At 47.7% G+C, this 17106-nt stretch overlaps 1 protein-coding gene across 6 annotated transcripts in view; it reads right to left on the bottom strand.

Annotated features, from left to right (window-relative positions):
* Positions 1–759: 759 nt before the first annotated feature.
* APLP2 (amyloid beta precursor like protein 2) overlaps positions 760–17106 on the bottom strand; it is a 44158-nt gene continuing 27811 nt past the window's right edge. The window contains exons 7-18 of one of the 6 annotated variants that reach the window (XM_080631669.1): positions 15958–16125; positions 13936–14051; positions 13550–13624; positions 12222–12380; positions 11802–11930; positions 9374–9473; positions 8166–8336; positions 7567–7602; positions 4628–4710; positions 3722–3796; positions 3138–3293; positions 760–2366 (exon numbers count right to left, since the gene is read on the bottom strand). In XM_080631669.1, the coding sequence (XP_080487795.1) occupies positions 2265–2366; positions 3138–3293; positions 3722–3796; positions 4628–4710; positions 7567–7602; positions 8166–8336; positions 9374–9473; positions 11802–11930; positions 12222–12380; positions 13550–13624; positions 13936–14051; positions 15958–16125 (1370 nt within the window). In that variant the 3' untranslated portion in view covers positions 760–2264. The remainder of the gene's footprint in view (positions 2367–3137; positions 3294–3721; positions 3797–4627; positions 4711–7566; positions 7603–8165; positions 8337–9373; positions 9474–11801; positions 11931–12221; positions 12381–13549; positions 13625–13935; positions 14052–15957; positions 16126–17106) is intronic. The other 5 variants (XM_080631670.1, XM_080631671.1, XM_080631672.1 and 2 more) reach the window with 5 other exon arrangements.

Genomic DNA, 17106 nt, shown 5'->3' with positions numbered 1-17106 from the left:
TCTGCTCCTTCCTATGGTGTCTGCATAATTTAACCAGAACATGGAAGTTCCAGTGGCACCAAGGACAGCATTTAAGGAGAAACAGGAAACAACGACTGTTTGCTTCCTATTCCAAATGGCTAAACCTTCACATTTCCTCCTACCCCCTCTCCCCCTCTTCATTCAGACCTATTGGGAACTGCTCAGATCAATGGGGAGGAAGATTCATTGTGTCTCTTGGCATCCTACATCACCAATTCAATGGCAACGACTCTTTGGTCATGAGGGACAGCACACACAGGAGCACTGACAGCTTCACAGGCTGCGAGCTTGGGGTGTCCTGGAAGCCAGACCTGGATCTGCTCCTACACCTCACTGGGAAGCACAGCAGGAGCAGCTTGGTACTGCAGAGTGCTTTGGCTTCACTTGGTTCGAGGCCTTGCCAGTGGCTCCCTTCACCCAGGGAGCTGTTCCACCCCAGAACCACTCAGGGTACCTTGGATGAATAGGCAGAGGACAACCATCAGCTCTCACTGACCTGCAGAGCGAGGACACGGTGCTCATCAGGAGTCCTGGTGTTGGTTCAGTCGTGCCTCCTTCTCCCCATGAAGGTCAACAGGGTTGGAGAACACCACAAACGCCTCAGGGCACACAGCTCAATGTTCTCAATGTCATCATGTTCCTTCTCACTGGACAAAGAGGGGGGGTTAGAGCTGCACAGGTTCGGCAAGGGATGAGAGGGAAATGAGGCGAGCCCGGCAAGAAAGAGAAGAAACGCTCTGGAAGTTAAAGTGTTTATTGATGTGTTTAAACTCTGTACATTCCCCACAGACCACACGAAGGAGTTTGCAGGTAAATCTGTGCATAGTGGGAAGAGACACGGAGGGGGGGAGGGAACAAAAGAAAAATCACAGGAAAAAATAGAAAAAATACACCACAGGTTACCAGAACCTCCAGATTTAAAAAAGCCGTGAGCATTAACACCAACTATACAAGCATTACAAAGACATGATGGTGAGTGGAATGCCACCCCTTTTGTTCTTCTTCTCGGGGCCTATGCATCTCATTGCCCTTCAAGCAGGCACCTCGTCCCTCTTCCCTCCCCAGTTGCAGCGAATTCCACATTCGGCAGCTCCCAGAGGGGCTGAACCTTGCAGGGATTTGTCACCTCTGGGCAAAGGCACCCAGAACCGTGCCCGTGGCCCAACGGCACCCAGAGAGATGCAAAGGCTCCACAAGCTGAGACTCTCAGCTACTTACCACATTGGTGAGGCAGGAGAGCTGGGGGGCAATTAGAAAGTAGTAGCGAGAAGGGGCTGTTAATGCCAGGTGAGGACTGAAGGAAACTGGTTCTGAACAGAGGATTTCAATTCAATACCCAGGAACTTCCAACTCTAGAGCAGAACTGACTCTGGCAGGGGGAATGTGCAGACCCCAGGATGCACAAACCATGTTCTAACATTCCACTAGAAGAGCAATACACAGAGATGCTAGAAGCCTTTTAACTCCTTGCCTCCAGGGAGTCTTTGATTCCTAGAGCCCAGGCTGCTAAGCAGCAGGGTGCACACCACTGGCATATGAAGATGGGGGGGGGGGGGGGGGGGTCTCCTTTATTTTTTTTACTCTTTTTTTCTCTTTTTTTTTTCCTTGTTATCAGGGGTTTTTGTTAGTTTCCATTCCCAATTGCTTCCGTCTGTGTCACAGCTCCTATGCCTAAACGAATCTCTTTGCAACTCCCAGTGAAATTCACTTGCGAATCAAAACTCCAAAGGAAAACCCAAACACTGCTTTCATGTATAAAAGCCAAAACGACTTAAGAGCCACAAGTGTCTCCTTTTTACAAGGCGGGCTGGGACAAAGCCCTCAATATGCAGGTGGTCTGTCTGAAATAAAACCCCACATTTCCCATTTTCTATATATAGAGCTTGTATCAGACATCAGAACAACGGAACTGGGATTGCCCAGATTATTTAAAAAAAACAAACAAACAAAAAAAACCCAAAAAGAAAACTACATCTCAGTCAAATATCTGCAATAGATCCATTTTTTCCCATTTAAGGAGATTTATATATCATATTGTTATATTATCATTTCTTCACCCATTTAAAAGAATGGAAATTGCAACTCTACAGTAGTAATTATAGTCTTAATGATCCAGGAGTTCTGAATGTAAGATGAAGTCCTCTCGAAGCAACTGTTGGTCAGTAGTTGATCCAAAACGCTGGACCACTTTGGCCCTCTGCCCTGAGCCTTTCCCAGCCAGGGCTGCTGTATCTTCATCTCTTTTATATCTGCATCTGCTCCAGGTATTTGTAAGTGGGGTTCTCGTAGCCATGGTTCTGCATCTTGCTCAGATGCCGCTCTTCTGGGGTAAGCATCGGGTCAACCTTTGGGAAGAACAGAGGGTTACTGCTCAAAGGAGGACCCTGAAGGCCTTATTCACAGTACCAAGAGCTGACGGGCACACGCTGATGGGCACACAGCAAGCAGCAAACAGGAGAAAAAGGTTAAGCCACAAAAATTAATCAGCTTAACAGAGTTCCCTGTTCAGGCACTAACGCCTCCTGCCTGCTACTGCCTATTTGGAGATGTTCTGCACAAATCTCTTCCTAAGTGAGCCAACGTTACAAGCGTGGGACCTGCTTCTCTCATTAGAGAGGTCATTATGATTTCCTGCATCAGTTGGGCAAAGGGGAAACGCAGCTTTCTCCAGACTCCATTAAGTCATCATTAGAAATGTGCATGTTGGGAGCAGAAGGAGGAGGAACCTCGCTTCGTCTTAATAGCTGTTACATTAGGCGGGAGGACAAATTGCTACAGATTGACTGACTTACTCCCCTGCTAAAGATACCACCTGAAAAGCTTATTTACTGCTAAATCCTACCCTGAGCCAGACAGGGAAACCTAACTGAATTCCTTGTGATCCGGGAATACAGCTGCGAAGTGACAGATCCCACCATGGCACGCCGATGACCGACACCTGCATGCTAACACGTAAGTGATGAACGTGTCAGTATCTACAGAGTTAAGCCCCATCTAGCTAGGAGTGGAGCTGCTGATGGCTTGGCAGCTCCTGCCATCTTCGCCCCCTACACACAACATGTGATTCCGTGCTGACTATTTTCTTCCTCAGTTATGGAGCAGGAGTCGTTTCTCACCTCCACAATCCCATGGCTGATGGTCCCATACTGCCTCTTCCTCAGCATCACCAAGCTGATGACTATAACAGTAGCTATGGCAACAGCAATCACCAAAAGGCCAATGAGGGCACTGCTGCTGAAACTGAAGTCATCACGGAGGGAGTTGTCATTATCCTGGAGGGAAGAGAACAACGGAGAAAGTGGAGGAAGAGCAGTGAGGGAGATGCGCTGCTAAACCAAAAAGGCGGCATAAAGACCTAAAAGCTCTTTAACCATCTGTGGTATCAAGACACGACTGATTACACTGGATAGGGTAAATATCTCACCTCTAAACACTTCACCAAAAGGATAATCAACACAAACCTGTTCCCCTGCTCAGGCAGTGACCCACACTGCTTCTCCATCCCACAAAACATTTCCACAAGAGACAGGTCAGGTTCTCATGTGTATTTACTGCTCACACCGCTACGCAGCAAAGTGGGTGCTGCGTGACCTCCCAAGAGCAGTGTCAAGGCACCAAACCTCAAATTCAGCACCACACAGGAACCAAACCTCAGCTTCAGGAGCCTGCCCGTTGCTGGACTCGGTAGCCACGTACGTACCGGCTCGTCCACCAGCCCACCGACACGCTCTGCATTGAAAATCATCTCCTTCACATCCAGGGTTTCGTCGATGACCTGAGAACAGCCACAAAAGTGCTCTATGAAGGGAGCCATACAAGACAGAAGGGATGTGGAGGCACGCAAGAGACCTTTAATGAAGACTACCAAAGACTCAGAACATCTCTCAACTGTTCTCCAACATTTAAAGTGAGTACTGCAGCCATCTGGACACTCAGGCTACCTCAAACTAAAGGCCCAAATGAAAACCCGCCTTTGGACACAGCGCTTCTGCTGTGGAAGATCTAACCTGTGGCTTTAAAAACCCCCTTTTTTGGGGGTTAGAACTACAGGATCTTAAGGTCCTTTCCAACCCAAACCATTCTGTGATTCTATGATTCTATAATAACAATATTGAAAGGAAACTCTCCAAAGTCCACCGTGTTGGGTTTTTAACCCAGGAAACTGAGGCAAGGCTGCCACGAGAACCTCATGAGTTCTGTACACTGTTGATGGAGCTAATACCAACCAGCTTGCACCCCTTCAGAAGGCAGCAGGGCCTTTCTTGCCATGAAAAATAGGTGGGAAGACAGCTGGATCACATGGTGTGTGCAGACCTAGCTCCAATCAAGCCATGCAGAGGGTCTCTGCTTGGGAAAGCAGTTACTAAATCAGACCAATCTCCAGCTCAGACTGCCAGAGATCTACATCTCTTTCCTTCCCTCAGCCTCCCACCCTTCTGATGCTAAGCACTATTAAGAGCCTACAAAAGTCAGAAAACTGACTCCCCCACACCATATGGATAACGAATGCAGTGACATTCTGCAAGCATGGAAACAAGCCACTGCTATTACACTAATTAGTGTGCCCAGCAATCTCAGCTTTACAAAATAAAGGTGGAGGGCTCACCACATTTTCATCCACTTTCTTCTTGCTGTTAATCACCTTTTCTTCAGCGCCGATCAGCCCATCCAGCTCAGTCATGCCAGAACCTGCACCAGAAGGGCAAGGCACGAACCATTACTCAGTGACTTTGGGAAGGGTTACCTACTCTTTGCAGAGCTGCCATGGCTAATGTATTTAACCACATGGACCGCTGATTATTAACCTGTCTTCATGCTGTTGTGTCAGAAGGGGAGCTCGGAAACTATGCTACAGTGACAAGTGACTGGGGGGGTTCTGTTAATGGGTGGGAATGAGGTGGCAATGAGAGGAGCAGACAAGACTCACCAAAACCAGGCTGAGGTGTCAATCCACAAATACCATCTACCGCTAAGTGCTGCTGTTAGAAGGTTCAAGGCAACGTGTTAAAGTGTGAGTGAGCAGTTCCTTTCTGCAGATGTCACCTGGGGTCAGCACCACCTCACCATGACCCCATGCTGGAGACACACATCTCCATGCTTCGAGCCAGCACATAGGGAATGCTGGCACCCATTCTTTTGCAACCAAGCGCATCAGCAAGCGCCTCCGGAATGGGAATGTCAAGGTCACCCAGCTCCGTAATGAGCTGCTGTCCCTTATGTGGCACAAGCCCAGAAACAATAAATCCCATTGCAAGGGAGGAGCAAAGAGCTAGCCTTCATACCAGAACATCACTCACCCATTTCTAGGCTGAAACTAGCATAGGATCAAGAGAGGAATATCAATTAACAGGAGGCAGCTGCTCTGCATAAACTGCTCAGATCTGAAGTGTTTATAAATAGATTGGATCAATAAGAGAAGAGTTTGATGCAAGATACAAAGACCTAACATAACACAGCACACCAGGAGAAAGCCTGGTTTCCATTATCTGCAGGGACAACACAACGCCCTTCACAACACCTAAACTTCCCTAATGCAAAAGCAGGAGGAGAGCAAAGCCTCAAATCTACAGCGGGGTCTCCCCAGCGCAGAGCATGAGGTGGGGGCAATACTGCTACAGCACTTAACACTTGGCCAGTGCCTGCATACACCTCTCCACAGGCTGCTGAGCTTGCAGGTTGCCTAAGACATTATGTCAGCCACTGCTGAAATTGGCAGTGTGTTCTTTGATGAGATGCAAGGAAAGGCTGCTTGGCTCCAAGGCAAGTTTTTACTGCCTGAAAACGCAAAGGAAACTAAGGTTTCACTGCAGCTCCTCCCAAAAGAAGCATCTCAGGGTTTTGTACATCCCCTTTCCCTATCCAGCTCTTTGGAGACAGTAATCAGATTCCAAACACGGCCAAGGCTGCCGGTCTGACTTCTCGCAGCTGCCCAAGCAGGTCATGCTATTGTGAAAGGCAATGATGGGCACTCACTGGAGAGATCAGCCACAAATAACTTTTGGAGAACTACTGTGTCAGCTTTTGGCCTATGGCTGCTTTAGTCAATCCTCAGGAGCCAACACAGCAGAGTCTCCAGGGCTGGGAGTTCTGAGCTTTGCTATTTGTCACAGAGTGCTGTACCAAGTAACAGATCCAGTTCTATGTAGCTCACAGGCACAGTTTAGACTCTATACTTCCCAGGGGAAAGAAACCCACACACATGCTCAACATCCCCCACAAGGCTCCCTAGCAGCCCTCCTGAAATTCAGTGTAGAGATAGGGAGCAAGTGCAGATATAATCTTTGTCCCTAAGTCATCAGAAACTCTCCTATGGGGCTTGGAGCAAGCTGTTCTAGTGGAAGTGTTCCTGCCCATGGCAGGGGGTTGGAACTGGATGAGCTTTAAGGTCCCTTCCAACCCAAAGCATGCTATGATTCTATGAAATGGGGAGCACCAGCCTATATTGATCACCTTGAAGTCAACAAAGCACTTGTCCAAAGGAAGAATAATCAAACTAAAGGCTGTCCTAATTCCTTCCAGAGCAGCCAGTGCACTGAATCAGCTGTATGCTGCTCCACATGACAGATGAAGGTGACTTACATTTGTCGCGATAATGAGAATAGTTCCAAGCTTTCTGGCCTTCACTGTGTTACAAAACTATCTGTGCTCATTTTCAATGTTATTAGCAAAATCCTTTGCTCTCCCTTTGAGATTCTGCACAATGTGTTTGTAACCAAAGGCACATTAAAATGCTGGGTTTACTTCCCACGCACAGCACACCTACCACTGCTCTGCAAGAGCATCTTAGCAGGTAGCCTGCAATTTCCACTTCAGGAATGAGATCCATGGTAGCAGATCAGCCAGGCCTCATCTTCACCTGAGACTGTACCACTAATGAAGGAGTTAATTTAATGCCAGTATTTCTATGCTGCTTTTCCAGCCCAGGCTGCCCCATTTAGCCAGGCACTGAGCTCCTGCAGCATTAATAAGGAGCTAAATGAGAAATGGATAATCACACAGGACGTTATCAGTATGGAGAGATGCTACGATTGGAAAGGGGATGCTGAGGAGACCACAAAGAAGGAATCTCCTAATTCACATGTCCCATACTAGCTGCACTCTATGGTATCTATGAGGACACTTAGCCAGGAAACACAACCCATGCCTGCTGTGGCACCGGTTCCTAGTTTAGTGCTGTCAGCAAGAACGGATTCCGCAGCAGGGACAAGAGCCTCCAGACTCTTCCATCATCACAGTGAGCTTTATTTTGCCCAGTGCCCAACTGGAGATGCTGCAGGCAGCCTGCTAGGTTTCTCGAGGGCAAAAAAGCTACTCCAAGACACCTTGTGAGCCTGGCAGGGGGGAACACACACACTCAATGAGATGCTCAAACTAGCTCATATCTTTAACACTAGGCCTAAACAAGCACAGCTGAAAGTTACTGATCTAAATGAGAGCAGGGAAATGAAAACCAAGGTGAGTATGGAACTAACATGAAGCTATCAGACACACTGAGAAGGTAGGAGAGTGATCGAAAGCACTGTGAGGGAGCAGCTTAGAACCAACCTTTTTTCATTGGGTGGTACAAATCCGTCTGAGGATCTAGCAGGAGGGAAAACAAAAACAAAAATAGCAGAGAAAGGAGATTAAGAGAGAAAGGAAAAGGCTTGTGCATGATTTCTGACTCAGAGCCTGGGAAAAGCTTTTAGTCCTCAGCCTTCTTTCAGCTCAGGACTCTGTCCAAGCGTTTATAAAGTCAACACACACACACACACACCAGCTGTCAACACCCAACACTACAACAGAATACAGCTTTAAATCAAGAGAATTCCTGCAGCCCTTCAACAGGGCACAAAGACTTCATATAACATGAGAGCAATTTGCTTAAAGACTGAAAAGGCATTGCAGAGTCAAGTCACGCAGTCAGAATGGGAAACTCCCTGCAAAATGGGAAGAGAGAAACCAGCTTTGCCAAGAGAAGAATGGGAAAACCAAGAGAGAAGCTCAGCGCAGATTACAAGTGGCACTGCCTCTTTCCAGGGGCACTGCTGGGACAGCTGCTTTGCTCTTGGATCACCCAAAGGGATGGAGCTTTCTGTTCCACGAATCTCAGCCTAAGGTAAAAGCACCTCTGTTGTGTAAAGCCAGTTTCCAGTTCCACATACCTTCATTTTCAGGCAAGGCTGGGAAGGTTTTCACCTGGAATGGACGGAAAGGTTTGCCCTCCAGGGGAATTTCTTCACTCTCCTCAGAGCTCACTCTGACATCCACCTGGGATTCCGAAATGGAGGATGTGAACTGATCCATGTCTGCGTGTTGCTCCTGAAGCAGCTCATCTGAAAGGAGTAAGAGGAAATATTATACAAACTGCACAACGCCTGGCAAGGACAGGAAGGGGCAGATGGCTTGCACGGAGCTGAGGCAGGGCTGCAGGGAATGCTGCTGAGGGCTGCCAGGTTATCTTAACTTGCATGCTCCCAAGTCTCATCTGGGATTCTTAAGTAAAGGCATCGCCTAGAAATACATACAAATAAGAGCCAAGGGGTCTGAGGTGGCAAGAGGCTTTGGCAAGATGGGATTAAACTATAAAGCAGGAAAGCATCTGCCTGGTTTTATGGATCCTTTTGATTTTCTTTTGAGAGACGACTTTGCTATTTGGAATGCTGTTGGCTTTTTTTGATACTGACAGTGGAAGTTCTTAGGTACAGGCTGCTGTGGATGTGTTGCAAAACATTGCCAGTCAGCTGTGGACCTGCTCCAGTGAGTCCAGGGGAGACCCATGATGATCTCCAAGGGCTGGAGCAGCTCTGCTCTGGAGCCAGGCTGAGAGAGTTGGGCTGGTTCAGCCTGGAGAAGAGAAGGCTCCTGAAGGGGAGACCTTAGAGCAGCTCCAGTGCCTAAAGGGGCTGCAGGAAACATGGAGAGGGGCTTTGGACAAGGGCCTGTAGGGACAGGCCAAGGGGAATGGCTTTAACCTGCCAGAGGGGAGATTGAGACGAGCTCTTAGGCAGAAGCTCTTCCCTGCGAGGGTGCTGAGGTGCTGGCACAGGGTGCCCAGAGAAGCTGTGTCTGCCCCATCCCTGGCAGTGTTCAAGGCCAGGTTGGACACAGGGGCTTGGAGCAAGCTGCTCTAGTGGAAGATGTCCCTGCCTGTGGCAAGGGGTTGCAACTGGATGAGCTTTAAGGTCCCTTCTAACCCAATCCCATTCCGTGATTCTCTGCTTCTAAAACCCTGAGAGTATCTGCCCTGTGGTACCTAAGCCTAAGCCTGTTGTTGAGGGCATCCCCTCAAAGGAGCTAGCCATCTTTTTGGAGCTTGCTATGAAAGCTTGTCTAACACAGGGATGAGTTGAGTTGGCACAGAGACACTCACCAATCTCATCCTGGATTTCTTCAGCCACATATGGCACCTTGTAGAGCAAAGACAAGCTTTGATTCATCCGCTCCTCAATCACATGGAGATGTGTCATCACCTGCAGATGTACAAGAGTGTGTTGGAGGAGGCAAAGACTGTCAGTCACTCAGTTGGTACCAGTCCTTCACTTGTTTCATTAAGCATCTGCTACTGGTGATGGGTCTACCATCACAGACAACAGAATGGGACATGGGTCCTTCTAGTCCCATTCCATGCGTGATAGTCTCTAACACATCACTGCTGGAACTGATCATTTGTGCGTGGTCCTCTCCGTATTTTGGGAAGGGTTGGGAGCAGACAGAGAGGATGTGGCTGACTCCTGCTGTAACCAGCTCTCCACTGGAAATGCTGGAGCTGGTATTTCCCATACGCCAGACACGGTCATAATTCATTTCCTGCAGCAGCTACAAGCAAGTGCTTTATTAAATGGATTATCATTCCTGACTACTAGAAGAGATACACACAAAGGGAGTAGACAATATTATTTATCAACTCTGGTTGCAGAACAAAGGTGCCTTTCAGAACAACGGTGGCATTACATTTGTCTTACACCCACTACACCCACTCCCTGCCAACAGCATTCTCCCTTCATCTGAGAAATGAATTCCAACTGCAGGCAACCTCAAATCGCTCTTCCCCAGCATATTTAATTCGCTGGTGAAGTCAAGCCTGATCTGAAGAGGGTGCTGCATAATCAGGGATCACGTAGACAACAAAAACCACGTATCTGGACACCCTAACGCTGAAATAAAGGAGTTGAAAGGCCCTGTTTTACAGTCTGACGTGTGCCTGACCTTTAAGAGCGAGGATGAAAGCTATTTAATTTTACATGTGGCAGCTTGTCAATCAAGGGAATCGATCGAGGCGCTTAAAGTGTCCCTGAAAAGCAAAGGGAATGGAAATTGAACTGTCCCACCCACATCCCTCCCCTGTCGATCTGTTGACACTGCAGCCTTCAGAATGAATTAAGGACTGTTTAGGTTTTAGCTTAAGAATACAGTTCACACGGGCTCTCTTGGGCTTTGGCAGCACCAGAACAAAAGGCTGCGCTTGCTGTGCTAAGCTGCCTCTGAAAACAGCTATCGCGTATTCCACACCGCAAGGCAAACAGCAGCTTCTAAATACCACCAGGATGTGCAGCTTGGCAAGAATCAGAGCAGCAGTGGCAGATAACCTGAGGGACAAGGGCTGAAGGTACACTGATAGCACCCAGGAATAACAGGAAACCACCAGGACATCTCCAAGGGTGAGGTTTGCTTCTACGAAATCACTGCAACATGACTCTACACCTCACTAGAGGTGATAGTAACAGGCTCCAGTCCCTGTCTTGCTCTTAAACCACGATATTTCCATTCACTGGTTATAAAGCCAAGTAATGAGGTTATTTTTTTCCTCTCTCTTTCCATTTGGATGAGCTCCACCACCTTGTCTCCTTGCAGCTTTCCATTCTCTTCTATTCTGGCACATCTTTCATGCATTACAGAGCTCAAAGAGAAGTCAAAAGCAGCAAACCCACCCCTAACTGGGACTGGTGGAACACAGGTTACATTCCTGAAGCTGCAACTGGATGCAGTCAGTGCTCTCTGCTGCTCTCTGACCTTGTGAAAGGACATACCCTTATGAACACATCTGTTTAACATTAACTGGACATTCTTATCTTGACTCTTGCTTAGGCCTTTCAGTACATCTTCCACCTTTTTAAAGGTGGGCTGTGAAAATCCAGTGCTAGGATGTAATTCAAAGGACTTGAGGAATATCTGCAGCTCCTCTTACAAGTACCAATGGCCAGGTTTGACATCCACTTGAAGCAGCATATTCACAGACACTACCCAGCACAATCTGGCTGTTCAGGAGTAAAATGTATCGCAACAGCACAAAATAAACTCATCAAAAATAGGCTTTCTATTATAGCCAACAATGATGATCGAGTGCTTGGCAAGGGTTATGTATTATGCTTCGGAATCAAGGCATAACTCTACAGAGGCACAAAAGATTCCCACAAGCCCAAAACAGAGGCATGTGAAAAAGAAGCCTGATGAAAGTAACACATAGACATGAGGTACTGGAAGAAGTGAGGCAGGTTCAAGGATGACCAAGTCCCCAGCAAATTCATGGGTGTTTCACAAAAGGAAACACAAAAATGATACCAAACTAGTTCTAAACCCCTAGGCATGTCCTTGTCACCAACAAAAATTCCTGTATACACCAGAATTCCTATTTTGAGCACTAAGCACCGAGGAAACTTGTACAGACAGCACATGATGACACAAAGATCTCTGCACACGAATAAGAAGCTGCTATAGCACCCAGCAAATGCACAGTTTCCAAACCCTCTGACAGCCAGGCCTAGCTAACAATGCCTCCTTTGACAGAAACGTTCTTATACCTGAGATTTCATCTGTGCAGCCTTTTCTGGGTCAACTGCCAGGACGTGTTGGTAGTGGCGGATGGTGTGCAGCCGGTCCTTGTTCTCAGCACGAACATAGCGCTTCAGAGCTTGCAGGATGCGGTGGGGCTGTGGGATTGGAGGAAGGGAAGAGTTCAGATCCATTGGAGCCAATTCACAGGACTTGAGAAAATACCCATTTTCTTTTATGTCAAGTCTGTTAGAGCTATTGTGCCTTATGCACACTGAACAAAGCGGTGGGTTTCTTAACCAGACAGAATGGAGGAGTCAGTTTGGAGACCCACAGCTAAGTCTGCACAAATGGCCATGCTGGAGAAAGCTTTACAGAGCCTATTCCCAGCTTCTGCCTTGGCAAGCCCCAGGCAGTGTTCTCACCTTGCAGCCTGCAATGAAACTCACCCGCGGTGGGTCAGCCTGCAGGGCAGCCAGGTAGTTCTCCAGAGCGATGCGGCGGCGATCGTTCAGCATCGCTTCCACACGAGCAAGGTGAGTTTCCACCAGCTGCTGCTTCTCGCTTGCTGCCTCCTTCTCCAGGGATTTCACCATTGCCTGGAAGTGCTGCAACAAAGAACGTGCATGAAAGGCGCTGCAGGCATCAGGATCACCTATTCTCACTCCTCCTGTGAACAAAGGGAGCCTGTCACACTGCGTGTCCTAGGTATTCATAGCAGGGGAGAAGGGCGCTGTGAAATGTTGATGCAGATTTCCGCTTTGCAAATTGAACAGTGACTATTTGTCTTCCAAACTGCCTTCACAAGGCATTTCTGAGGTCTGAAGAACACATGTGGCTCATGTTGGGAGATCCAGCTGTGTTGAGCTAATGACTTGGTATTAACTCTTTCCCTTGACCTTGCAATATGGAAACAGGATTGATCCCTTCAGCATAGAAGCAACAATCTGAACTTGCAGAAGTTCACAGAGGTATCATGTAGGGGATGGTTCATCAGTCCTCCTTCGGACCAACCTCTATATAGTCTATTAGAAAGGTCATAACCCACATCTCCAAACGAACCACAGAAGTCCATCAAGCGTTGTTATGTTTCAACAGAGATGATGACAAACTCTTTTAGACTTGCCCCTACTTCCAAACAGTGGCTTGTGTTAAAAAAAATCTAGAGATAAAACCATGTGCCAGGCTGAAATCCAAAGCAGGGTCAATCACTTCAGATGGATATTGCTTTGAGGGAACTTCACACAGTTGTCCCTGCCAGAAGAGCCTGCCCCCAGCAATCCCATACTGAGAATATCCCTGATTAACTTTGCAGCCTAACTGAACATTCCTCATAAGGCAGAAGATTGGCACTTTGGCAGCAAACCAGCTTTATCTACTGGCTAAGTGGTTTTCACTAAGTCTGCCCAAACAGGAAATGTGTGTCCAGAGAGTCGGGGCCAATCTGAACCGGGCTGTGAGGCCTCTGGTTAGTGTGGAACAGGCCAAAGGGCTGAAGTTACAATTTGGCTCTGGTGTCGCTGAGCTTGAGGGGTGAGACAGCTTCCTACTGCTGGGCTTAGGGAAGGACCTGGCACAGTATCAGCTCATCTCCAGCTTTAAGAACAAAGCATGCGTTTGAATCAAATCTGCTCTACAAGGCAGCTGCTGACAGAACAGGAAAGCTGTTCTTCCATCTCAGCTGACCGCTGGCTTTGAACAATTCGAGCTCTCACTTATGGAGAAGAAGGCAGCCAAGCACCAGTAACTTCCCTCTTTCATGTCCTTCAGCTCTTACCTGAATGAGAGTCTGCCTTTCTGCCTTGGGCAGATTGACAGCTTGGTGCTCTGCTTCCTCCCATTCTTTTTTCACCTGGACAAGGAAAGGACAGAACCCAAATTAACATCCAATCTTTGTGAGCTTATTTGCCTTCGCACGCAGATCCCTGTACAGCCTGGCTAGCAAAACAGAGCTGCAGTGGCGTTTAAACCTAGCACTTCAACACACTGAGCAGCAAGCCAAATGTCCTCATTGATTCCCTTCTCCCAGAACTCTGAAGAAAGGAGAATCTAACTGCCATGTTGCAAGAAACACGGAAGGCTGGTGCATGGAGTCCATCATCACCAGTCCACCATCAATTTGTCCAAACACACTTGGTAAAGGCACCAAAGCTAGATGCTCACCCGGTCCATACGGTTGTGGTGCCTGACCTCCAGCTGCTCCTTTGCCTTCTGGAAGCGGGCATGTTCGTTGTCATCAGCTGGGGTTTCAAAGTAGACATCCACATCATCGGTTGGCACTGCAAAGAGAGGGTAAGGATAAGCGGCGGTGCCAAACTCTGTGATCCTGGGTGGCAAAGGACAGGTAGGGAAAGGAAGCTCCATTCCTGCACCATTAACAATCTGCCAGGCTGAGTTCACTGAACCACCACCTACCAGCAGTCCGGTCTGGTTATCATTGAGCTGCCAATTTACTGCACACCACCAGTTAGTTCCATCATCCCCAAAGCACGGTAATGCACTGTGGCAACCGGTCCTCCCATTAGTTCTGGGATGAGCATTGTTCAGCTCCAGCAACAGAATGACTTGGACTGCAGAATAAAGAACTTGTTCTCTCTTCCCTTTCACATTAGCTTTGGGGAGCTTAAATGACATTTTGTGCATTAGCAGTGCGCTGACAAGCTGGCTCCAGACATCATTAATATGATCAGGGAGCTTAAAAATAAGTCTGCACAAAACACTACATAATATTTGACACTTCAAACCTACCTTCCCTACCAGATGCACCATGCAGGACTAACAGGCAATGATATTAGACAAGACAGCAACAGAAGGAGGCTCAGTGTGACAAGTTGGCTCATCCAATCAACTGGACTGTCTGTATCTTTTAAGACATTCAATTTTGACAAGGGGAGAAACACAATTTCAGAGCTGATAATTCCAAGCATTATCCAATAATCCACAATGCAAACTCCACAACAGGGGCTCTGTACTCCATAAACCGCAGTTCAGGAAACGCTGAACCGCGTTTCTGTGCTCAGTTTTAGAAGCTACACATCCCAAAGCCCTTTCCCAATGGATCTATGGCAAACAGGATGCTCTCCATCGCTGCCCTTCAGCAGAGGGAGGGCAGAAAGAGGAACCACATTAGTTACTTGGGTGGAAAACCCCTCCAATATGTCATTGAAGGCTTCAGGAGAAGAATCACACAGGCATTCCAATTGCGTGCAACGGACACCATGAGATCAGTACCACATTCTAGGCCGGCTCATGGCATTCCTGAACCATGCTTGGACACAGAGAAGCCTCTTTCCAGCCCCAAATCCCTCTGTTACAGGACAAAGTTTCAGACAAAAAGCCCCTGACATCTGCATCTTTTATTTCACTGCCTCGGTGAGATCAGCCCAATCTAAAGCACTTGCATGAAGCCCATTCTGTAAACAGGATTATGGCTGTGGAGTCAGACTGCCAAGCCCCAGATAACACAAAAAGCCTTTCAAAAGGCTTTTATGGGAGCTGAAGTGGAAGTGCTGGAGTTCAACAATAAGATTAATAAGGAGGTTAAAATGGTTTTGGTAGTTTTATCATCTGACATAAAAGCCGCTTGAAACTGGTGCCAAAAACCTCAAGCTCTCAAAAACACTGGGATTGAGTCATGATTCATATTTCAAACCAAGCTGAAAGTGGGAATTTGAATTCTATGCTACTTCTCCAATACCTTCCCAAAATACAATAGCAAGGAAGTGCCCACTACCGGGAGAGCAGCGAGGAGCAGCCTACTTTTCAGGATGGACTGCTCAAACGTATGGATGGAAGACCGCCAGGGAAAGCAAGTGCTTCCTTCCATACCTTTGGAGCAAAAGCAAACAGAAAAGCTATGCCTTTTCCCAAGAGAGGCAGCTCCTAATCCCTGCTATAGATCTGGAAGAGGACAACTACATCCTTAGTAAGAGCTGCAAGCCAACGGAGAGCACAGACACCATACATCCAGAGCTGCTTTCCCTAGGAAAGCTCACCCTAAAGACTCGGAGAAGCGGAGACAAGAGGAGACTGCTGCAAAAGGACAGACGGAACTGCTGCAGACACCAGGACCAAGAGGATAAGCTACGCACGTGTCCTCTCTTGACCTAGGCAAGGAGGAGGAGACACCAAACGCCAGACAGACAGTGGCTAGCTGCAAAAGGGCCAGTGGGAGCCAGGACTTACTCATCTTTTTACACACAGCCACACAATACTCCTCTGACTCAAAATTGTTCCTGTTGCCTCCGCAGCCTCCATATATAAAGCGAATGCATTTTCTCTTGTTAGGGTCGAAGTACCAACGAGGCATCACAGCCTGGCAGGGCCCTGTCATCGCCTCCTGGGAGCAGACAGCTGTGTGGAGACGGGTTAGAACATGAGCACAAGCCCTGCTGAGCACTTCATGCAACATGGTGGTGGCTCTACTTCATACCTTCACCAGCCAAAGGGCTTCTGTCAGCTCTGGAGGGGGATATTCAACACTGCAAAAGCATTTACCCCAAGGCTTGCTATTTGGGGAGGTGACTGTACATGGTGCTTTGAAGCACCAGGTTACCCAACATGGAGCTCTCATCTGCAGGAGTGATTTCTCCTTAGCTAGAGGCTGAAACAGCAAGGATCTGTATGGCTGATGTCACAGTGTTATGCCTCAGGCATCCCAGCATGATGGAAAGATAAAACCAACATGATGGAAGGAAAACCCATTAGGGCCGCTTAAAGCATCCAAACATGTCCTGTTGGCTGCACTCTGCCTGGATAGCCACTCCATGTCTTAAAGGTGAGGTATAAGAGCAAGCGAAAAGGCAGGCTAAGCACAAGGAACGTGATCACCATGGCAATCTCAGCTGCTAGGTTTTCCAGTTTGGAAACATCTATATGCTAAACATTGAAACTCCAGGTAGCCACGGTATGTGGGCTGCTTCACAATGAGCAGGCACGTAACTGGGTTATTCTAAGGCAAGAGAACAGATACAATGTGTGATTTAGCAACTCCTCACAGCACTTTGGGGAAAAAAAGACTGTGGATCCCAAAACAGACACCCCAATCCGATGGTTTCAAGGCTGTTTCAACACCAGATCTCTAACAGTCCTGTACATACATGAGCTAAGCCTTGTCTCAGCAAGTAAAATTATCTGCAGCATGCTGGCATTGTACCAGGAAGATGCAAGAACTGCTGGCAAGGATGCAGTGATCTGGAGCTAATTGAATTTCATTCCCTCTCCCCTCCTCCTTCCTCTGCAGACACTTCTACACGCAAAGGATAGAACATCACATAACGCTGAGGCACCACACAACCAGCAGGTGCCCTCTGCAATGGCACCTACCACTTAAGC

Source organism: Psittacula echo (assembly GCF_963264785.1).
Source record: "Psittacula echo genome assembly, chromosome: 18".
Lineage (NCBI taxonomy): Eukaryota > Metazoa > Chordata > Aves > Psittaciformes > Psittacidae > Psittacula > Psittacula echo.
Note: the sequence above shows the minus strand (reverse complement) of the source record. Positions and strands in the feature narration are given on the sequence as shown.